At 42.9% G+C, this 24,779-nt stretch overlaps 1 protein-coding gene across 1 annotated transcript in view; it reads right to left on the bottom strand.

Annotated features, from left to right (window-relative positions):
- Nucleotides 1-24,779, bottom strand: part of zgc:158376 (uncharacterized protein LOC100101643 homolog) — a 39,480-nt gene that overhangs the window by 12,643 nt on the left and 2,058 nt on the right. The window contains exons 2-7 of the mRNA XM_048986853.1: nucleotides 16,344-16,529; nucleotides 11,374-11,517; nucleotides 10,234-10,320; nucleotides 8,623-8,802; nucleotides 8,409-8,441; nucleotides 5,170-6,272 (exon numbers count right to left, since the gene is read on the bottom strand). Coding sequence (XP_048842810.1) covers nucleotides 5,170-6,272; nucleotides 8,409-8,441; nucleotides 8,623-8,802; nucleotides 10,234-10,320; nucleotides 11,374-11,517; nucleotides 16,344-16,514 — 1,718 coding nt within the window. The 5' untranslated portion in view covers nucleotides 16,515-16,529. The remainder of the gene's footprint in view (nucleotides 1-5,169; nucleotides 6,273-8,408; nucleotides 8,442-8,622; nucleotides 8,803-10,233; nucleotides 10,321-11,373; nucleotides 11,518-16,343; nucleotides 16,530-24,779) is intronic.

A 24,779-nucleotide genomic window follows, 5' to 3' on the forward strand; every position in this document is an offset into this window, starting at 1 on the left:
CAAATTGTAGCTAAATTGTTTTCTTAAACACTTATTCAATGGAGATTCTAAAGTAGCAGACAACTTGTCGACCAATCGTGGCTGCTCTCTCCCTATAAAAAAATATATAATGTATAGTTCCTGGTTGAGCAAAAACGACCTACCCTGGACTAAGGACTGAAAAGGGTTCAGAACATACCTCCCAAAAACTATAAATCGGTTCCTGCGGAAGGAAAATGGCAGAAGCTCCCGAGTTACTAAAAAGTTGCCACCCTGGGAAAGAGTTATATGCGGTTAAGGGGTTACTGCAAGTTTGTGAACTAGTGCTTTAGATGGTTTTAATGGTCCGTGACAATTATAAAATCACAATTAAATCTGGCTAACCAATCATTTTTCCACATCATTTAAATACAACTTAAAATCTCTCGTACACTTCTTGTAGAGATCACCTAGCTCTGGCCCAGATATACACCACCAGTCCAAAGTTCTGCACACCACAGGTTTTTGCCACCTTTTCATTTCATAAAGAGCAGATTTTTTTATTCTGTTAGGCAGTGGAAAGTTGGAGAATGAACAAATATAATTGAAAATATCAAGTCAAATAAAACAAGTTTCCTTTATGACATGGAAAGAGTATGTAACAATGCATGTCTGACATCCTATTAACTGGCAGTGTGGTGATGGCAATAGGCAAACTCTAGGCTGTGCTTTAACTTCAAATGTACTAGTTAACTGTTTCATCCCGTGAAACAGAGCAGTATTTAATGTCCCTTGTAGAAAAAATGCTTTGGATATTCTCTGCTGTTGTAACTGCAGAAGGAGGTTACTTAGATTAATCAAATATGACATTTTCTTGCTAATAAAGGTACTCAAACGGTGAACATAGTGTAAATGTATTTGTTAGCAAAGAATAGAGTGTATTTTTAGTAAAAGTGAGTAACAAGCAAATGTATAAAATCTGTATGCAAAAGCTTTTGAATGGTACTGTATATGCACATATACAAAGCTGAATTAACTGCTGTATTTGTGGTGTTTGAAGTTAACACATTTCACAGAGTGTTATCCCTCACCATGTGGCAAAGGGGACCAATAATATGTATGAGCATAATTCTGAGGACTTACTGAACAGAATCACAAAAGTGCCGTCAATGCATCTAAATCAACAGCATCACCCACACATCATGTCTGACCTTTACAATCTGCACAAAAGAAGGTACCAGCACTGCTTGGAGGGCAATCTGATGATACTTAGGAACCTCAACATTCAGCTTTTTGAAACTTCTGAAACTTAGCTAGAATTCAGCACAAATCCGAAACCTTCTTCAAACGGTTAAAAGCGAGGCGTTTTCTTAGTTTCAACATTCATTTCCAAACTTTTTATCATATAGGAACAATAAGCAATACTAGCTCAAGGTGTAAAAAACATTAGCAGATGTGTGTGTGGGCTCTTCACACTCACATTACCTGCAGCTGTACTTCTCTCCAACAGCAATCTAGCCCTGTATACTGGAGAGCTGCATTCTGCATACTCCTCCAGTAGGGTGAGCAGATAATCCATGTCAGGAAGGTCACTGATCTACTTCAGGTTTTACAAACGATTTTAAAAAAGAAAGGTTCCTGAGCCTGGCTAAATATTTCAGTTCATTTTGTGCTTCGACTGGTTTGTTTCCATGATTAGAAGATTCGTCCAGCTGTGTCACATTGACATTAATGACATGTATGATTACAGGAGACTGACCGATCAGCACACAGGAGCAACTCAGTGATTAAGTTAAATGCACATCCTTTTAATTGAAATTATTGAAATGAAGTTTACAAATCCTCTCCAAGCTCAAAGTGTCCGCCTGACATGGACTGAGTGGTCATTTCCAGATATGTATGTTGTTTTGATAAAGTTGGCTCCAGCATTGCTTATCCAGCATTGCCTTGGCTGAGGGTCATTGAGCGTGGCTAGCAAATCTCGCTTCTGTGAGAGATTAACAGCATGGGGCAACCGTATAAAAGAAGGGCAGGTGCAAATCAGAGGAGCTGCCCATATCTAGTAATAAACAAAACCGAAACAAACAGGTAAATCATAAGCGTCCTGGGCTGCCAAAATGCTGGTGGGATAGCCGACAACTTCTTTCAGGGCGGGTCATTTTTAAGACACAGAATTTATTTCATGGCAGGGACGGAATATGGAACAATTATGTGCCGTCACTCTGCAAGTGACCTAACCCATTTCCCATTGGTTAAAACAAACGTTATCCCTTCCATCGGCCTGTAAACGATAAGCGGGCTCCGAATGACAGCAAGGAGATTTAACAGCTCTCACCCACTCCTTTATTCTTCCACGCATGAATGGTCCCAGCATTTTTAGAATTCCATCAATAGGCGAAGAAACTTAAGAGCCTTTTATTAATATTGCAGCTTCACGCCAAACCAGAAAATCCACCTGCTTACAAAAAACAGTGTTAAACACTAGAGAAACTTCATTTGGCAGCAGACGTCCTGGACACTGACAATAAAGCCTGATCAGCATCTTCCTACAAAGTGCAGCTTAACTGAATCGTTACACTGAAATCTGCTTATTGTTAAAAAACCGAATTTAACTGGCCCACTCACAAGCCCCAGGTGGCCCTTTCTCTTATTGAAACAAAATGTAATTTGGGACCGTGTTTGATATCAAATTCCGTATTTGTACAGAACACGGTTTCGGTCATTTAGACATTTTCTCTCTATCCTTGGCACTAATATTTTAATATCTTCTGTTATAACCGAAAGAGTATCCAAAAGCACACAGTTGATTTTTTTTTTATTTATTTATTTTTTGCATCTTTTTGATTCTTTATAATTTCATAGTGTCAGCATTTGGCAGGCGTGGCATACATGTTTTAGGAATACACCGATTGCACTTTTTCTGTCCCAGTACCAATACCTGGGCTTTGAATATTAGTTGATACCAAGTACCGATCTGATACCACTGTCTAATTAATAAGCTGCATGCTTTTCCCCACTGTGTGGAAGAGACTGTGATCAGTCTTTTATGTGTAAGGTTTAACTTAAACCTCAAACAAAGCGTCCCTAACTTTGTAAAACTAAATGTGCATTTATTTATATATAAATATTTATTATTATATGTATAATGGGGTTATGTATTATGACAATTCAGTAATTTTACAGATATTTATTTACCTTGCTTGAGACCTGAGTTTTCAACTCGATCATTTAAATCAGGACTCAGTTCTCAGCTTGAAAGGTCTTTACAGAGGAACGAAACCTTGACTGTAAAGGCCGATTCATACTTGTGCGTTGAATGGACACCGCAAGTATGACATAGCCGTGGATCCTACACGGCAGCCTGACATGCACCTGTACTTGTATTGGTGATGGAACCTATAGCATTATTTATACCTGACATTAAATAACTTATCTATTAAATGTTACATATACATAATGCTTGTTTCATTTTCTCTCATGTCTCCAGAACCTGTGCTGAAGTTTGTTGTTACGCTCTTTGTCTGCTAGCATTAGCAAACGCCCTGTGCTCTGCATTATGCCGCGTCTTTAGATGTTCGATCAAATCCCTTGTGTTAAAAGTCCCTTCCTTTACCAGAACAGAGCTTACAGTACGCTTTACTTCTGTCGCCGTCCCTTATCACAAAATACGCCCAAACTGTTCACATCCTCCACATACGAGGAGGCCAATGATACCAATGGCAGTGTTCTATGCATTTATCCTTCCCAAATCTTACCAGTTGACAAATCTTCCGCTAGCTGCCAAAATCTGATTGGACTGCAGCGGAAAAAACTGTAGCGGCTCTGAGTTTTAACATAATGTTTCGATTACGTGGTATCGGTTCTTGATATCGAACAATTTTTACGTGTATGAGCACATGAGCGTAGTATCGGCCTGACACCCGGCGTCAGTATCGGTGCAGCCCTAATATGTTTGCAAACCTCCCGAGTTTCACCTATATTTAGGCATGTTTCGCAGTCATTTGTCATCTTCGTGATGTGTTTACATCTAGTACTTAAATAAGTATTATTTCAGATTCGCAAAACTGCCTCAGAATTGAGGCAAGGAGGGAAACTGTTTTTTTTTATAACACAAACACAATACAAACGAGCCAGAAACAGATACAGCAGCAGGCTACTACTGACCATAAAGATCATTAAGTGCCCATATCCTACAGAACGCCACAGCATAACACAGATCGCTAGTCTGATGATTACTTCCAGTTTTACGATGCAGGTGGGAATGAAGCTCCACAAACAGCATGGAGGGCGTGTCCCTCAGTGGGCACGTCTCTCTCCAGCAGGAGCACCTGAGAACACCGACGTGAAGCATGACAGCAGCAAACTCTGGTGCCAAAAACGCAGGCAGGGGGGGGGGGGGGGCAGAAGTTTACCTCTCAACACCCAAAGCACAGCTGTCAAAACGACAGGTAGTTCTCCTGGAGGAGTGGACTCAGTGCCATGACCTCAATATGACTGAACACCTGTGTGGTGCCCTGCAAAGGCCACAGTGCCCAAAGCGTCTGAGCCTCAGCCCTCCGAAGAGGAACAGATAAATAGATGCGATACTCAGATGACCAAACGCCCAGTAAGCGAAGGAAAGTCAGAACCTATAACACCAGTAACTCAGTAACTCAGAGCTGGATACACGTCACACAACCAACAAGGACAAGCTTTAATTTCAGAAAAATCCACTTAAATATTGCATGTCACAACACATAAATAAAAGGCAGGAATAAACTTAAATCCTATTTGTCTTGCTGGCCCAAAAAATGCTGACATTATTAAGGGCGTGTAGACATTGCATATGTATAATACTTCGGGATGGGAAAATAAAGAAAAAGACAAGCACCACAGGAGACAATGGCTGCAAGGTGCGGTCCTGCTAAAATCGCCAGGAGCAAATATCCAAAGAAGCAGACTGCACCTGCGTGCCATTATACAGAGATCAGCTTACAAATACTTATATAGCTATGCGGAAAAACAGCGAGGAAAGGTGAACAAACATAAAAATAAGGCTATAGAACTAAAGATGGAAGCGAGTGAATCATCAAACAATGATGCTGGCAGTCATTTCCACGTGACGGGCTCTAGGTAGCTTTATTTATTCCCGAGGCATGGTTTTCACACCTAACGGCGGTGGTGAACGAACGCGCCCTTGGCAACAATCCAGCAACGAGGAAGGAGACTCACCAGCGGCTCCACGTGCGGCAGACCCTCATGCAGACGCATAGCTCCCTATGGTTGAGGTACTGGAAGACACTGAGCCACACGTCCCGCTGCATCACATGGGACTCACCACAGTCCAGGGGCAGGCAGTGGGGTTCAGGGCAGGCTGGCGGGGGGCGGATCAGATGTCGCGCCATCTGTATGGGCCGGGGGGGCGAGAGCATGACAGGGGGACTGCGCTTCAGCAGCTGAGAGCGGGCGGCCAGTTGCGAACCCACTGGGACACTGATAGAGTTGCCAGTGGGTCCCACTCCTCCATTGGTAGTCGTGTTTTGCTGGTTGGGCCCGGGGTGGTTCTGGTTCTGGCTACTGCCGTGGACCTTGCTCCCTCTGTTGACACCCTTGCACCGGCGATGATTAGTGCTTACGCTGCTATTAGCATTCTCCTTTTCCTGCACCTCCCGCTCTCGGGCCCCAGCCCTCGTGCGGCCATTCCGAGTTTCTGAACCATTACTCCGCTTGGTCCCTCCGCCTTTCTCCATCTTGATGAGGGGGGCAGGGAAAGAGGAGGAGAGGGGGGAAGGAGGTGGTGAAAGGGGTGGCTTCCGGTCCCTGTCTTCCTCGAGCTTGTGGTGCCGGGGCTCGCCGTCGCTCCCACGCCGGGCTTTCTTGGTCTCTCTCTGGTCATCGTCGTCGGCGTCCTCCAGCTCCTCCTCTTCGGAATCGTCGCTGGTGCTGAAGCCTAGTTCGGCCAGCCGGCAATCCCTCTCCCGGTCCTTCGCACGCTGAGGATTGAAGGCATTGACGCCGTGACTGTTTGGATTGGGTGTGGACGGCTCGGAGCCTCCGCGGTCCTCCGAGCCCGACTGCGTGTCCGAATCCGAGTCGGACTCAGAACTTGAGGAACTGGAGGAGCTGGACTCTCGCACGCGCTCCAGGAGCTGGCACATGCGCTTGAAGCGCTCGAGTTTCTCCCGCTGGTGAGAGCGTTGGTCGGTTGACTGGCTGGTGGACAGCAGTGCTGGCTGGGTCGTGGCGTTGGGTAAACCTCCACAGCCCTGCGCCGAGTTTGACGTAGTGTTGGGGCCGCTGGAATCTCCGGTGTCGGACGAGTTGGGTTTTTGTTTCTGTGTGGAGGAAGAGAAGGGAGACAGAATCTCACATAAAATCCCTAAATGAAAATAAAATGAGTAATTCTTCATATTCTCTGCTTCCTTTCATTCAGTGCACTTCAGCAATATCCAGGACACCTACCACTGTCACTGGTTTGAAACCGGGTACCCTAGTTACAGTTCCTATTTGCTTACTGGGTGATAATTCAAGACAGCCAACAAAGGACTACTGATCTATGCAAGTTCATGTTAAATATAAATACAAATATAATGTAGACCAATGTTTCTCAGCTCGGTCCTCTGGGACCCCCAGACAGTCCAGGTTTTTTCTCCCAGCTACACATGTGGACTGATTGGCTGGGGGCAGGGGGCTGGGGGGGGGAGCAAAAATGTGGAGGTCCTTGAACAGCGGATTGAGAAAAGCTGTTTTAGCTACACAGACACAAATAAACGTCCAAGCCAAGTTAACAAACCCATCCATCCAACCATCTTCCGAACCGCTTATCCTTCAGGGTCATGGGACGTCCGGAGCCTATCCCGGAAGCAATGGGCACGACGCAGGGAACAACCCAGGATGGGGGGCCAGCCCATCGCAGGGCACACTCACACACCATTCACTCTCACATGCATTCCTACGGGCAATTTAGGAACTCCAAATAGCCTCAGCATGTCTTTGGACTGTGGGGGGAAACCAGAGTACCCGGAGGAAACCCCACAACGACATGGGGAGAACATGCAAACTCCACACACATGTGACACAGGCTCGAGCCCACAGTCACAGTCAAGAGAGACTTGAGCCCAGGTCCCAGAGGTGTGAGGCAACAGTGCTAACCACTGCAACACCATGCCCCCAAGTTAACAAACCCCTATCAAGAAACTGTTTGCAAATGATTAATCACATTATGGGCTGAATTATTTCTTGACATTTCAAACCTTCTTTTTAAGGTTCAGGGAAGCAGTTCGAGTTTGCAGACACCACCAGGGCATACGATGAATATTCAGAACTGCCAGCACAACTCAACAGGGCACCTTAGTCTTCCCCATTGAGTCAAAAATTTAAACTCCCTAATTAAGTAATAAAGGACATGAGGGAAACGATGATAGCTATACTCCTGCTGGACTTCAAAGACACAAATCACCTCTAGACTAGATTACAGAAAGTAGAACTTTCTGAATCACCACACACAACCAAACTACTACATGACTCACTTTCTGCTATCTGACCTTATTTGTTTTACACAATCTCTGACGGTAATCTCTCGAACAGAAAACAGTAACTCACTACTGGCTAGCTTTGGTTTTCATCCTCAGACCTCCTCGTCTTAATCCAGAACAAAGTCCGCATGAAGTGAGACGGTAACCATACAGGCTGTTGTATCCATAGCTGAGGGTTTCAGCTGCATTTCTTAATTAGAGAATCACTCAGACTGGCTATCATTCAAACCGGGTATAAAACTTTAATCCATCACTTCGCACGTAAATGTGACAAAGACTAAGGGCTACTACACAAATACAATTAACTTGGCACTGTAGTGAAAATCTGTGCCGTCTCAGAAGAACATTAATCACGGAGGCAGAAGCCGCTAGTCGGCCATAGGGGGCAAACCCCCAAAGCTCAGGGACACGTCAGGATGTCTAACGTCGTAAATGCACCAGGTGTTCATTTCATAAAATTACACTTCCTCCTCACTGCTGTTTTAAGTTATGTGCGTGTAACACCGGATGAGTCGGGTGATTAACAAGAGAGACCTACAGTATTGTAAAATAAAACACCTAATGTAAAATATGATTGCTCATAGAGGATCATCATATTCATTTTACATTATACTATATTACCATATGCTGAGTCTATTCAGTTGACCTAGGGCTCCTTCGACTTAGTGATTTAGGTATCAGGGTATCAAGCAAACGAGAGCCATCCTGAGAGCAGATAGCATGAAGTAACTTCTAAATGAAACGCTGTTTGACGAATATCACCTCTTGGGTCGGGGGTTTGAATCCTACACCTTTGCTCTGCATGCATGTATGCATGTACGTCCAGCAGCGTACCTCCAGTCCCTCCCAGCCCAGCCCACCCCCATGGCCCTGACCAGAAACGGATGCTTATGCGACCTGCTTCGCGCGTGACGCCACAGCTCCGAGCAAACATACCTTTTTTAAGTGTTTCTCTCTGCCTCCTTTTGCCTGAGATTAGGGGAAAATAAGAGAGGAGGACAGGTGTCAGTACTGCAGTGCAGAGCTGGAAAAGTGCCCGACGTTCTGCTAGCCTCCCGCGGGGGTCTCAGCAGGACACCACCCGAGTCAGATGTCACAGCGGCACCTTCACGGCTATCGGACCGCGCCGCCGCCCCCCGTGCCCACTGACCTTCTTCTTGGGGGCACTCTCCAGGGCCTGTTCCTTCTCCTTCTTGCGCTTGTGGACTCCCTGGCCGGTGTCATCAATGGCGGTGGGCTTCTTTTTGGTTGGGGGAGGCTCATCCATAAGCTTCCATCGGCTAACCTCCCCATTGTCCGTCCGCCGCTTCCCCAGGCCATCGCCCTGGTCCTGAGAGGGACGCGGAAATACAGAAAATGAACAAACTGGCAGGGGGCAATAGGCTTCCCTCGAGCAGTTAGTGTACAAACAGTAACTTAAGACGCACTGCCCTGCTCAAAAGCAACAAAAGGCTACTGGGTCAAACTTGAGGGGTCTCTTTAAACCAGGGGTCTCCAACTCCGGTCCTGGAGGGCTACCGTCCAGGTTTTCTATCCTACCTGGCTTCTGATGAGCCACACTTGTTTCTGATGTTTACCTGAGAACAGGTGTGGGTCATCAGAAGGCAGGTAGGATGGAAAACCTACTGGACGGTAGCCCTCCAGGACCGGAGTTGGAGACCCCTGCTTTAAACACACAACTGTGAAAACAGCTAAATCACATACGTCGCAAAAGCTGAAGCTGGCAAAGCTGAAGAGTGATCTGAGCAGTAAGTGCGGAAGCCGAGATGAGCTCCACTCATTCGCTGGCTACATACACACATACATGTCAGCTGTGCAAAAAATAACGTGCGTTTTAATAAAATAAATTTACAATACAAATATGAAAACAATAAATCTAGTAATCAATTTTTTATGAAAAATATCACTGATAATCACAAGCCTAATCTGTAATCAGTTTAAGTGGCATCGGTTTTTTCATACAGTCAACCTTCTAGATGTGTTATGTGGTAATACAATATATGGCGGCATTAAAAACAAATCCCAGATCATGTAGGCTACTGTAAAGTCCAGAGTCAGAGATTCTGAGGGAGCCTCAAGGGGCTCATCACTGCAAGAACCTGAGCACTAGGGCAACGAGGAGACAATTCCTGGTTGAAGATCACTCTTCGTTTATCGCCAGCAGTCACTGTCCGATCTGCTCCGACCATTTACGGCATATTCATGGCACATCTCGGTTTTCTTGCATTAACCTACGCATGTGCGTCTGACTTGATTTTTTTCTTTTTAAACTTAAGTGAGGGTCCAATCACCTCGTCTCAATACAGCATCTCCGTATCAGTGTCATAGAAAGAGGAACGTCTGTATTTTTGCCGGTATTAAAAATGATACCTTCGGGATTTCTGAATGCCGGGGTGTACCATAATACCGGCATACTGCCCAGGCCTATTACAGAGTTTAAAAAACAGGACCATGTAAATCAGCATGACCCCACAACTGACAGCGAGGCAGCAGGAACCCTTAGGAGGATAATTCCATGCAGGTTAACCTTCTGGCACAAAGATTTTTTAGAAAATCTCATAAACAGACTGATTTGCTAGACATCCGAATACCCAACAGGTTCAGTCTACCTGATTTTTGAACTGGTATTAATGGTTCAGATTCACCTGCACTTCATTCACAGACAAGCTAAGAGCGAGTGGGCCGCTGATGGGGAAGTGAGGGGCTGTGTTTGTGCGTGACGCCTTCAGGGAGACCCTTACGTCGAGGTGCCGCGTCTCACCTTACTCGTCTTGCCTTCTTTATGACACTTGGGACATTCCCAGCAATTGGGGATTTCATCATTAATGATCCCTTCTGCTTTATTCATCTGCGGAGAGACATGCCAGACAGGTCAGATTACCGCCAGTACGCAGGCACTAGCGTGTAGCATGCAGCCATCATAACATATATGACGTTAGGAGATACGGCTCAAGAATCAGCTTCACGTGCTGGAGGTGGGCGGGGGGGCAGAGAGACGTGATGTTTCACTGTACTCCAGCAGCCCCTGCTGAGTCATTAAACATGAGCACGACTGTCTTGTTTGAGCATAAACTGTGTCATGCTTTAGCAAATGCTGTTTATCTCCACATACACCATTCAACTAATCATAGGGGCTGCTACTGAACAGGAAACTATAGAAAAAAATGTTCAATGCAAGAAGGAAGGAAGGATTTTGTATTTTGATTTAGCAGCCAGTCCCTGGAGAAACTTGGGATTAAAGGCCTTGCTCATGAGCCCAATGGTAAAAATCATTCCGTCAGCCATTGGACTTGAACCAGCAACCATCTGATCACAGGCCCTAAGCGGCTGAACCAGAAATCACCCAATACTATTGCCCAAATATCAAATATTACCCAATATGATCATCTTAATCTATAAATGACAGTTTGATCCTATTTACACACAGCACAGTAACACTGCCCATTATGTTACGCCACACTATACAAACTTAAAAGGACACAGCGTTACGTGTCACAAGTTATTGTTAGTCTCCTTGATCTAAAAATCAGCTCTACTAGCTCCTGTTTAAAAGCAACAGGGCTGCTTTGGCAACCAAACAGAAACAGCACATCTTCTGTTCTTCAGGCAGAGAAGACTGCAAGAAACCACTGTTTTGCATTTATGAATACAGCCTCCAACTGCAACACTGGTCCAATCCACAAGTAACTTGGAGAGGTAAACCAGTTCACAGTCATCAAAAGGAACCCCTAGTTTAGACCACAGTCCATCTACAAATATGGCCAGTGAGGTTTGAATGTGGTTTATCAACTGGGACTAGGAATTAGTATTAGAACACATAAATCATGTAAGTACATGCATTACCAATACAGACCCCACATAACATATACACACAGCACAGCACAGGCAGAGAGAGAACTACCTTCAGGCACCCCGGGTGGATGATCTCATTGCAGATGGTGCACTCCATAAGTGAAAGGCTGAATTTCTCCTCTTCCGTCTCCACCGTGTCCTCCTTCCCTGCCTCGCCACAGGAAAGACAAACGGCCGTGTGGGGCAGCACAGGCTACCGAGGGGAGAGGAAGAATGAAGTGTGTTACACCCCAGGACACACAGGACCCTACATACAGACAGGGCACTAGGGGTGGGCGATATGAATTATCATCATGGTATTTTTCACGTTTTGGACGGAAACAGTGTTATATCACGGTATTACTCTATTCCAAATCTTGCGAGTCTTAGTATGTCCTGTCCCTTTGTATAAACTAATACATTATAAACTATTTAGTTATATAGGCAGCACATTTCAATTGCAATTGCAGTGGGTATGGGCGATTTTATAAAATGCCGCGTCTGGAAATTTTTAAGCTTTAGTTTCAAGACAGAGCAGCCGTTCTGTTAGGAAACACTGTGGCTTTTTGGCTGAGGGCGTTAGATTCGCTGCTGTTATTAACAACAATGGCACATTAGCTCAAACAAAAGGTACACTGAAGTAGGCCTTGCTTCTAGTGTTCTAGTGTTCTTCTTGGTTCTAGTGTTAACTGGGTAGTTTTACCATGCACCTTGCATGAAGACTGCGGCATGCATGCATGCATATATCTCACTTTTTAATTTGCTTACTATACGTGTGTGTGCGTGTGTGTGTGTGTGTGTGTGTGTAACCAGGTTATTTTTAATTTGTATAATTACACAAAATCTGTTTCTTTTGAATTTGTTAATTTGCTATCGCGACACCCATGTCACAGAAAAACCACACAAGGCAAATGGTTACATGTACTATATAATGACAAGTATTCAGATTACAACTGAAGATGAAGAAAATAAAATGCTTTATTTTTTATAAATAGGCTACCGTATAATTAGGCTGTAGACTTCTCGCGGTGTTAATAGTATAGTGCAAATCCCTATGGTGGCGCACTACCACACGAGCAATGACTATGACACTGGTGTAGCGCCCGCCCCTACAGGGCATGGTTATACATGGACACTTCTGTTGCTTCTTAATACTGGAGGGAAGCTTGCTGTTGCATAATTCAGCTACGGGATTCAGTGTGATGGGTTAATGAGCTCCTATTCCAATGGACTACCACAGTCTCCGTGGTCTTACCTTAAGTCCAGGAACAGAGGCCAGGGCATAGCCTTTACCACGATGCATGGCATTATGATTAAAACAAGCAGAGCTGAATTTATAATATATTTACCTTACTGTAGTTTTAAGATCGTTCTAAGCATTTGCTAAACAGAACTCAACTGTACTCCTAATGAAAAGAACACAGGCAATTCTGCTCATATGTGACAGGTGAAGAAGGGAAAGATCCTCCTAGCAAAGATCATTAGAATTCTATTAGGGATGGACATTTCGGACAGAATTACAAGTCGAATTTCGTCAGTCATCACTCAAATAATATTCGATTAACCCTGTCCTCACAAACCAGGGACGTGTATGGAGTAGGGAATCGAAATACTTTTCTTTCCATACAAAGTAATAAACTGCTGCAAAATGATACTGTAAAATATTAAAAATTAGCTTGAATAAATGAAACAAATTAAAGAGAATAGACGGTTCATGTAGAGTAGCATACAGTAACATTTAATAAATAACTGCCCGGGGCATAGGTTAACACAATTCTAACAATTTCCCTGTCTTACTATCTTATTTCCATAGAAAATGAGATGTCACTCACTGCTGCAACAGAATAACATTAAAAAGTAGCTTTGAAACTAGAGCTGAATGATATTGGAAAATTCACATTGTGACATTTTAAATTTTTACAAAACAAATAAAAAGGAGCTGAACCAAACTTATTTCCCAAAAGTCTCTCAGTTTTTCCTGGGAAAGGCAAGTCAGTAGTTCATATTCTTGCCAAAAAAGTGTCTACTGGTACAAGTCACGATGAATTAAAATTTAATTAAGAATGAATTTCACAGAACATGAATTTCCAGAACGTATAAATGTACATATAAAATTAACAGCAGCAGCATAATTCAATTCTCTTATATCTGATGTTGTACCAACAGACACAAAGCAGTGACGACAAATCACCTGTTTTTGCTCAATATCATTTCAGTGAAATACAAGATATTTCCTTGCAGCGAAAGACAAATGTCTTCTGGTGATCAGCTCTAATTTGCCTCACTAGTTTCTGATAAATTTCTCATAAAAACACACCACATTACTAGTGCGCAATAACAAAAATGATTAAGACTGTCTTTACCAGCACATGCAGAGCTCGTGCAAAAACTTCAAAGTTCCAACTTAGAAACGGGATGAAGCACAAATAATTAATAAATCGGTAATATATAAAATAGCTCATTAACTATTCACGTTTCACGATTTCATGCACATTCTTGAAAATTTCAATATTAGACAATGTTGACTCATCCGTAATACACATAGTGTATTTGTACTAGAGCTGGGTGGTACGACCAAAAATTTATACCATGGTATTTTTCAAAGTTCTATCAGTTTCACGGTATACGACGGTATTTTTCTTTTAAAGTATGACTGGGCGTTTACCACATTTTACAGGACATTTTTATTTTATGTTTTTGAATTGATCCCACGTTAACTATATTATTAGCCATTGCGCCTATCCGCTACCTTAATGACGATATATGGCTAACATGTTTGTTGGCTAACTGCTTATAGATAAACGGCTAATGTTAAGATGTGCGGTCAAGTTAACAATTTTGACAAGTGTTTAATAGTTCAGTGCAGCTGGAACGCGAGCTTTACTGACCTCACGAAATTTCTCAAAGACCGGGATGTTGGTCTTTAAGATGCCTTGCAAAGTTTAATGTGCTACTTGACTTCATCGCCACAACTTTGTAGCAGTATTTGCATAGAGGCTTTATGACATCATTAGCCTTTCCATGCTCGTCTGAAAAATACTTCCAAACAGCACTTTTGCATTTTCTTTTACTAAAGCAGCTTGCCAAGTGCCTTCGACTGCAGCATATGTCATGTTCGGCCAACTTGGTATGTGTGTGTTAACCAACACGAATGCGTTCAGTGGCTATTGAGAGGAGGGGAGGGGCTGCACAAGTGTGTGTGTGTGTGTGTGTATGGGTGCGCTGTAGTGGTCCTGTGTGAAGTGTGGTGAATGAGGCGAAAACTGCACTGTTGGTATCAATAATGGTGAAAATGAGAATGTAATCAGATCCTAATTTTTAATATCGATTACTATCTGAGAATCTATTTTTTTGTCAACCTCAGTGTCTCATTTTCAACTCCAGCGTCAACTACATTTTCGGTGGTACATTTTTAGCGGTGCGGCAGTGAAAACGGTCCCCCTTAAACAGTTTCCAGCTGCGGATTGCGATATAAGAATAATTCATATCATAAGAAAAATTAAAACACGGTTTTCAATATGAACCAGTATACTGCTCAACACCAATTTGTACAAAGTGCAAAACTTACAATTTCTTGGCTTATGTGGGAGTTCATTACTGTCATGTTTAGGTTTTGCACTGAACTTCTGAAGTTCTGAACTTCATAGACATGATACTCGATGAGTATTATTTGTAGCAAAAAACCTATTTGAATCAGAAATCCAGCCCAAATGTCTATACTATGCACTGAAACGAAACTCCCAGTTAGGATTGAATTAAAGAAATTGCCAAAAAAAAAGATTAAGTTGTCCGGAAAAAAAACATCACAAAAAATTAGCAAAATTTGATCAGGTTAGTAATAGGTTATATTGTTGGATGACTTGTTAAGGGAAAAAAGTAGAATACTTCACTACATGCTAGATTGATTTAAATCATAGTTTTATTATTAAAAATTCTGGTGTTGAGCGTAAAAGAAAAGACAAGTTTGATCTTACCAAGTACTTTGTGGTTTCACTGGGTTTTGCTTAATCTGACCCAGCTAACTTGTTTCCATAAGACCTGCCCTTGCATGATTCTACATGACACAAAAAAACGCATCTATCGCATCAGAACAGAACTGCCTGTACTGCTGATGAAAAATATAATATAACCATCTTTGTGTGTTATAGGTGTCAAGACCTATACCCTGATATACAGAGCCAAATGTAATGTACGTGGGCAGCTGCCACACCGAGGGCAGATGCCACCATGAAATCCTGCCATTCTCAAACTCACCACTGGACACACAAAACTGCTTTTCAAAGAAGATCCCATGATGGAAACATCCTGCTGCAGCTTTTCCCTAGAAAGCCAGACTATCACTGCTTCTGCTTAATTTAGCCTTATAGTGCACAGTGATGACCTATATCACCAACACACTTCACTGCAGAACCTGTGGAGCGCATGTTCACGCTAAGAGTGGTTCAATATCTGCCACACTGACTTCAACAACAAATGGATTTTAAAGATAAATTTAGTATAGAGAAATCCATTTAAAACTATATTATTTATTAGATAGTGCTTTCTGATTACACAAATATGCAGCAGTTAGCTGCACAGCTAGTTCTGCAACGTTCACATAGTCACGTGATCTGTTTTGTAGGGGTTGTGCAATCAGTTTTCTGTGTTGGAAGCTTTCACTGGACAGTTAAGGTGCAGCTGTATTACATCAGGTGTGCACTGGCTGCACAGCACATGAAAGTGTGATTTAATTTGTGTCTGTCTGTGCCAGTGTGCTGGCAACCCACGCCTCCACATGCCAGTGAAGGTCCACTGCAGCAGATCATCCGGCTGAAGAACATTCACCTGTACACAAGAAACCCTGCATGTTCTGTTGACTCCCACCACCGTGCACTGCTGGAGAAGCCAAAGTGCCCCCCCACCACCACCACCACCACCACTGTGCATTGCCGGAGAAACCCAGCCCCCCTGACACGTCACTGCTGTGCACTGCTTGAGAAGCCCAAGCGTCCCCATCACCACTGTGCACTGCCGGAGAAGCACAGGTACCCTCCTACTCACCGCTGTGCACTGCCGGAGAAGGCAAGACTGCTTCATGCGGCCGGGTCCCCCGAACTTCTTCATATCTTTGCAGAAATGGCACTCCCCACACTCAGTCCGCATGCAGGCCTGGCAGCGCCTGCAGCGGGTCCGCCGTCGCCGGGCCCCCCCCAGAGCCTTACTGCCTGACATCCCCTCTGCAGTCAACTGAGAATGAGGAGAGAGGACAGGGAGACAAGGGCGGGGGAAGACTGTTAGCGGCACAGCATCTGGCACGCACAGCAAACAGCACAGTGCCTGTGCAGAACTGCTCTGCTGCTGTGAACACACACACAGGCGGCAGGAGAGCAGTACACAGATCTCCACAATCACCAGAGGCTTTCCAGAAACATACCTGCTGCTGTCGCAAATTCCACCCTGGAGTGTATTCCACCCGATTTACAGCAAGTTTAAGCAATATTCGTAACTCGCCGGGAGTACGTGTCACGTCACGCATGGAGATCGCTCACGACGCCCCACAATGCACTGCAAAACGCGGTGTGCGAGTGCCGTATGCCGTCCAATGAAGCAGGCAGAGTGAATCCCCTGCTTGGAAAAGCTGGCAGAGAGAAAATGTGCTCTCTGCTCATAGACACAAGCTTTGTTAAGTTAAATATATGAATTAAAACACAAACAAAAATCTGGATTTATGCTGGGTCAAGAGAGTTCTATGAGGGCTAACCCGGAGAATATGATACTGTGTGAAGTCACCTGTGGATCAGTACGAGAATCCAGTAGATATTTCCCTAAACCAGCCAAGGGTGAGTTTCCCGAAGCCTTTGTAACGCTACGTCGTTCATAAGTTCTATGTTATGAACGCTGTAGCATTAAGGCGGCTTTGGGAAACTCACCCCAGGTCACGTAAGCCAATTAAAAGCCAGATTTCTTTTCCAAACAAAAAAGAAAGAAAGAAACTTCATACAGATGCAGCCTGGTGCCATTATGCCTTCAAGCTGTACTGGGGAATTATTCTGCCAAACCATTATTATTAAAGTGTATAAACATTTATACGAACTTTTAATTCAGATATCAAAACTGATTTGAGGTACAGCTGTATTCGTCACAATTATGATCACTTCCTACCCACATATTTTCAGAAAATTCAATAAGTTTCAAAACAAGCCTCTGGGCATCTGGAAGCTTGTACTTGATGCCAATCTGCAGGGCTGTCACACACACACACACACACACACACACAAACACTCTGATGCAGGGCTGAGCGAATGACCTCACCCAGAACACTGCACCAGACAAGCCAGCAGCAGGCAAAACAAAACCAGAATTAAATAGTCAACCGAAGCAAACGGTGTATATGAGCTTGTAACAGATTCAGAAAAAGAGCCGGTGCAGTGATCGATTCAGTTCAAATCAATCAAATCTCAAGTTAAAAAAGTATGTACCTTACACACAACACGTATTACAGGGACTCAACTTTAGTCATGCAAGTTTTCAAACGTGTCTAATACTATCAAATATCGGAAAACGATAGAAAATTACACCTATTACACTTTAAATAAATAAATAAAACACGCAAAATGATTAGTACGTAATAGGGATGGGTATCGCTAGGATTTTATTGATACCAACACTGGTTACCGATGCCGATACTTAGATACTCATCAGTACTACGTACATAAATATGCACCTAAAACATCATGACGCCTGCAGTCATCTTCATTAGGGGAAGGTTTAGAATTTTAAAACTGAAGCTATCTTAGGGCACTTTTCCACTGCAACAGGTACAGTACTTATGGTACGGTATTTTCGGTACCTTCCCTCTTCCCCTGATTTCCATTGACCGGTCGCATACCAGTACCGAATGTGCCAAACTGGGGTGCTTATTTTGGTACTTCGGCACTTTGGGGTGGGACTTGAAAAGCCATGTTTGTCGGCTGGTTATGCAAATAGCCTGCCCCTGAAACACCATACAACCACCATCTGCAAACTCAGAATACAAGGATAAACAAGGTAAACAAAAACAAAACAAATAAAAGTAATAATGGACAAATGAAAAACCCAAACTTTAATTACGATCTAGTTGGAAGAACAGATCCGACAAGATCAGGATTGCAGGGACAAGAAATATTTTGTATAATATACTGCCGCATCACGGTAATATTTTGTGTAATATTTTCTTATTATTTTCTGTAATATTTATTGGGCTATCTATAAAGCAAAAAGGATTAACATACATTTCTCACAAACCCGTCCAGGAGTGATTTAAACAGCTAGGATGAAAATGATCATGATCGTCTCAGAGAACATTTATGCAAAAGCAGTGGAGGTAAACTTTAAACTTTTTTCAGAACCTATATTAGATCATTCATAAACAGTATTTCCCCTAGGGTTAAATCTTGGGGTGGGGGGGGGGGGGGCAGATGGACACCAACAGGATTCAGTGTTCATGTGTTTCTTTTAAGGACAGCAGTAAAAAGAAAAACGATATTTTTGTCTGCTTTTCAGGTGGTTGACGCGACATATTTCCCGACATGTGCTCTCTGTCCGGTGCTGGGAGTGTGGTCACCTCTGTGTGCAGGTGCATCGAGGCGGAGCTCCGCTATGCGCGACACAGAGAGCACAGGAGAATTGTAAACACGCAACTGTGTAGTGATAAAAATGACAAGCTGTTGTGTAAATAAGATACATAATATAAGAATATTTAGTTTGTTTAATAAAATGCCCATGTTCTATAGGAAAGATAACCTTAAATGACTTCTGTTGTGATCTGGAGCTATACAGAAATTTTTTTTTAATAAAATTAACTTGACCTTCAAGTTGACGCCCCCCTAATACAATGGTAGGGGGAACACTGCATAAAGGAATAATAAGTAAAATTGCAAAGCTAGCTAACTAATAATAATGTTTTAACGAAGCAAACTATAATGTCCGTACGGAATTTAAAATAAAAAGCCTGATTTTAACGTAGCTGACTAGTGATGTGAAAATTACAGTTGCATAAAGTACAGTACTAGGTGCAGGAGAAAAGCACAATTAATGGTATGACCCAGTCCAGAACCGGTATCAATTCAGTACCGGTTCTCGATACCCATCCCTGGTAAGTAATGTGTCAGATCCTTCGCAGCAAAGCTAACATACATCAATGTCAAATTTATTTATAACGATGGTACAGTTCTACTCATTTGGAGGTATTGGGGGGGGGGGGACGAGGGCTGAACCACAAAATAAAATCAGTCTTGATTGCTGCAGTTTAACAGAACAGCTTCTCACCTGCATTTAAAACATTAAATTGACAAAGAAAAAAATCTTTCCTTCCCTTAGTTCATTATCTATCCAACGGTATACTTTATTGTGAAAGCATATCTCAAACTGAACTGATTTATGCCTCTCAAAACATTGTTTATTTTCCCTAAATGACTCATATCCATAGTATTTGGCTTATTGGTGGTGCCAAATAATGGTGCACTTCTATGAAACTAGCAGGCAAAACTAGTCTTCACTCTTCTTTAATCATCGGCAGACAGGTTAAGAGGTTTTGATATGCCAACCTGCACTTATAAACGCCAGCTATAATTACATTTAAATTGCGTCTGAATAAACACACCTACGTTTGTAGCAAAGCAAGCTTTTCGAATGCTTATCTATCTTCCCCATCTCTAAAATATGCTATCTGTCATTCATCAGACACCTGGCAATATCTGTTTGTTTTTATCTTTTGCTACAACATATTCTATAGTGTTCCATACTGCCTTATACTCTGCGTTTCAGTGATTTCAGTTATATCAGCAATGTCACTTGTTCCGCAGTATCGTGTTCACTTGTTATTTTAGAAGACCACCTAGTGCATCTAGGTGTATAGCCTGTGAATGAAAGCTCTGGGTGATATTCTCCTTTTGAAGAGCGAAGTTTCCCTGCATGTGTACGATTTGCCTGTGAAATAAAGTCAGGGTACAACTGAATGCAGAGGCGCTGTGAAATCCTTCACAGGGCTGCAAACATGCAGTTCAGCTTGAAAGAACCCCTGCAACACAATGTTCCTGTAAGCACCTCCTTGCATGTCTACAGGTGCAGCACTACCAATAAGCAAATTACTGTTGGCTAAAAGTAAACTTACAACAGAACCTAAACAGGCAAATCTGTCAGATAAAAAAAAAATATTAAATGAGACATGGTGGAGATTAAACAGACAGTTACAGTTTTTCATTAGTGTTGCAACTCAAGCGGGATGTGACCTATTTCACATCCAAAGTAATAGTTTAATAGAACAACCATAAGCCATTGAATAAATAGGAATCTCAACAAAATAGGGATATTGTTCAAATCTTCATAAATAAATAATTTAAATCAAGAGCCACAATGAAAATCTAAGAAAGCTTTGCCCCCCCCCCCACCCCCACCAGAGTGGACAGGGACGTGGATGTGGAGAGATGCAGGGTGCTGGTCGTGCAGAGCAGGATCAGAGCAGCTGAGCATCTGACAAGCATGGCATTCACTCCACACGGCCAGCATCTCCACGATGGGATATGCATGAAATACGCGCATCCGTAACCAGCTTCACACCTGGTTGCTGCACATCATAGAACTTTCATCACAAAATACATTACAGCAAAATAAGGAAAAACTGAGGATTGTCAATGGCAGCCACAAACGTTACAGCATTACTGCAACAATAAGCCCTAAGCTAATGTTACTGTCAGGTGCCCAGGAGAACAAGGCCAGACATATAGAGACACAGTAAAACAGAACACACACACACACACACACACACACACACACACACACACACACACACACAAGTATTTCCATCCATTCGCCCATCTTCTGCTGGTCAGAGTCACAGGGGAACCAGGAGCCTATGCCAGGCATCAGCAGGCATGAGGCTGAGGTACCCCCCGGATGGGATACCAATCCATCACAGGGAACACACACAGACAAGCACAATCACAGACTACGAGTGATTTAGAGACACTAATTAGTCTAACTGCATGTCTTTGGTAAGAAAGCGGAGGAAAATTTGCTTGCTTGACATGAATTTAATGTCTTGGATAACAGGGAACCTTAGTATTTTCCGTGCAACACGGTTTACTTTTTTCATTACTACTCATCTATCCATGTTTAATAAATTGTTTCTTAAATTACAGTTACAATGATCTGAAGCCTTTCCCCATCCCTTATACAGCTTATAAACGTAACAACTGTCACGTAGAGAAAATGACAACGTCCAGGTTAACATAACTGATGAGGTCCCTGAAGCCGTCTTCATGCCAAAGCATCCAAAGTAGTTCAAAAACAATCCGTCTGGTATTTCATGATTGCGAGGTGCCGCCCAGCCCTAATCCTTAATGTTCATACCTTGAAAGATGACCAAGGTTCTGCTGGCATGAGCAAGGAGCTCACAGAACCACATCCACCTCAACCATGTGGCTTATGTACCACATCCAGACTGACACCTCACTCACTACCACAAGACCAAATTCCCTAACATCAAGAGGGAAACTGCATCATTTTCTAAACTATAAATGGCCTAGACAAATTAGGTAGAGTAATTTCACTCAACACTTCATCAGATTAAAATGCCTTAACCATGCCACCCAATTATGCTTACCGGACATGCAAGATCTCATGCTTAACGCAACCTATTTCCAGGATATAACTAAGTCTTTGTATTGCACAATGGTTCATTCTGGATACTTCTCATATGTGATATTCTATCACCATAGCTACACACTCAGCAATATTGTGAAACTGTTCTGTGATTATTGAAGTATTGGTCACTTAGGAGTTTAACCACACACTTATAAGCCTACAATAGCCTGTCCCAACACTTGACCCAGCCCTGATGCTCGTTTTGAGCCCAGCTGATCTGTTAATTGATTAGTTTTGACTGAGATAATAGCCCTACTTAGTTCCCTAGAGCCCATGACACCTAGGCACCTTGCAACTACTTGCCACGGAACAAATCTCCCTGGAAAATAAACACACTGTACGTAAAAAGCGTGTCTATATAAGCAAAGCATCTCTTTCAATAAATACTTTATAACGTGAACACCAGCACATCAAAACAAAAAAAATAAAGGGTTTGAGTAAATCTTATCTAACTCTCTCCTCAATAACCTATAGATGAAAAACAGCACTGGATTTCACATTAATATCCTAAAACAATATTCCACACAGAGTACAGAATCAGTCCCCGAAATTTAAAACAAGCCAGTGGTCAATAAGTGGTATCAGTTTCTCATCAACATCAAGTTGCATTCTACCATTACAGTGAACCATACATAGAAAAGGAGACTCACTGTCACACAAATTTTGCCTATAGGGTAGCACAGTGGGGGCTGAATCCCACCCCTGATGCGTTTGAGTCTCTGGAGTTTGCATGCTCTCCCTGTGCATTTCTGCATTTCCCCACACAGTTTAAAAACATGCAATTAGTAAAATGTATAAAATTGCCCAAAATGTGTGAGCATGCATGCATGGTGCGTGTCCTGCAACTGACTGGCATCAGGTCCAGAATCGCTCCCACAAGCTACATTAAAGTATTTTGCATGAAATGAAACATCAGTATATGCGTGCTTCATGTTAACACTTGAAATGAAACTGCATTTCATAAATATATAACCAGATGGTGTCAATCAATGGCAATTAGGATTAGATGTGTTCCTAGTGATGACATCTAGAGTAATTCAGTGGACAAATCACTTATTACACTCATGTGACAGTCCAAAACTGAATTCAGCTTATCTGATTCAGAATAGCCCTTATCACACGAAAGTGCATGAATACCCTATAATGTGCTGGCATTGTGTGGTTTTTGATCATCTGGAGCCAATCCAATAAGCGAATATTGAAAAGGCACGGCTGGAAAACAACCAAGAATGAATGTCATGCTCCACTCTTGGCTTCACATTACCTCTAAGAAGCAGGACATGTGTTACGCAGTCATGCAGATTTTATAGATACAAGCAAATGAAGTCAAAAATGCCTTTAGAAATACCTGACATAAAACTTCTCTGATTATGTTTACGGTTCACAGTTGGACAAACTTATTCAGAAAGGTTTGAATTCTAGGTCTATAAACTGATTGCAGTCAACTGGAATTTTTCAGGTCATCGAGTTGGAGAAACTAGCAGATACGGAGTTATTTTCGATTACGCTGCTACAGAAAGACAGTTTACTCAGAATGTTTATAGGTTTACCATTATGTGCAAATTGAGACCTGAAATTCCAGCTTGACAGTTTAAGGGGCCAATTAGTGCCATCATGGGTCTGCACATCAACACACAGCCCCCGTGATAAGGACGCCTGGTGTGCAGCTCCTCCAGAACGGGCCTAGCAGCAGCCTCCCACTTCCCAGTGCAGGCGCTGCGGGATTCAGTCTCATCGGGACACGCAGTGCCACTCGCCCAGTTCCACCCACAGCCCTGCAGGCACCCAACCCAAGGGAAGGCATCCCAGCAGAGCGAAAAGGAGCAGAGGAATCCAGCCGTGTTAGCCACCCAATAGAATGAGTCAGGGCCCTCCGAGTGCCTCTCAGCTGCTTTCCCACCAGGGGATACCCAGAGCACCACAAGGGGAGGCCACTGCAACAGCTATGACTTCAGAAAAGAAACCGAAACGGCTTAGAAATGTTTAGCTCACCAGTACAGCCACCCATAACAAACAGGATTAGCTCAACTAGAAAATCGCAGAAAGTCTTAAACTAATGCATCTGTACTTCTGACAGTAACACCACACACACCTTTATACAGTTAATTGCTTCAACTGGAAAACAGAATTCACTGCAACTCAGAGGCACACTGCATTTTAGTTATTTCCAAATAAATCCCGCAGATCCCTTTCAAACTGCACACGGCCAGCCAAGGGGTCAGGACCGCGCTTCTGAAAACCACTGACCAATGCAACCAGAGGAGCTCCTTCACCTACCTCACACACCCCCTGCTAACAATCACTGACATGCAACATGAACAGACATCAAACGGGCATCATTTATACACACACCCACCTAAAAAACACACAGCACACTGCAAACAGTGCGAATTCACCCCAACATGCCACCTTAATCATTCTGCTCACAGCTCCAAGAAAATCTACCGAATGTTCTACAGTAACTATTTTTGGCTGGAGTTGATTTGATTACACTTAAAAATGTTATTAAAGATGCGTAGGTAACTACAAACTTTGACTAATCATACATGTATACATACAGAGACAAACAGGCACACACACCAACGTCAGAGAATTAGCTAACAATAAGTTACTGCATAATACATCCCAGCTGAACTACAGCACACACTTACATACTTTTGCAATGAAACACATTTAAGATTTTTTTTTTTAAAGCAGCCCTTAGCACTGTAATGCTGCTGTACTGGTCAGGTATGCCTGCATATACTCACATGCCTTTCGGTCATACATGACGAGCAATGCCAGCTCAGGTTATAGGTGGAGGTGATGGACCGA

This window comes from Brienomyrus brachyistius, chromosome 20 (genome assembly GCF_023856365.1).
Source record: "Brienomyrus brachyistius isolate T26 chromosome 20, BBRACH_0.4, whole genome shotgun sequence".
Lineage (NCBI taxonomy): Eukaryota > Metazoa > Chordata > Actinopteri > Osteoglossiformes > Mormyridae > Brienomyrus > Brienomyrus brachyistius.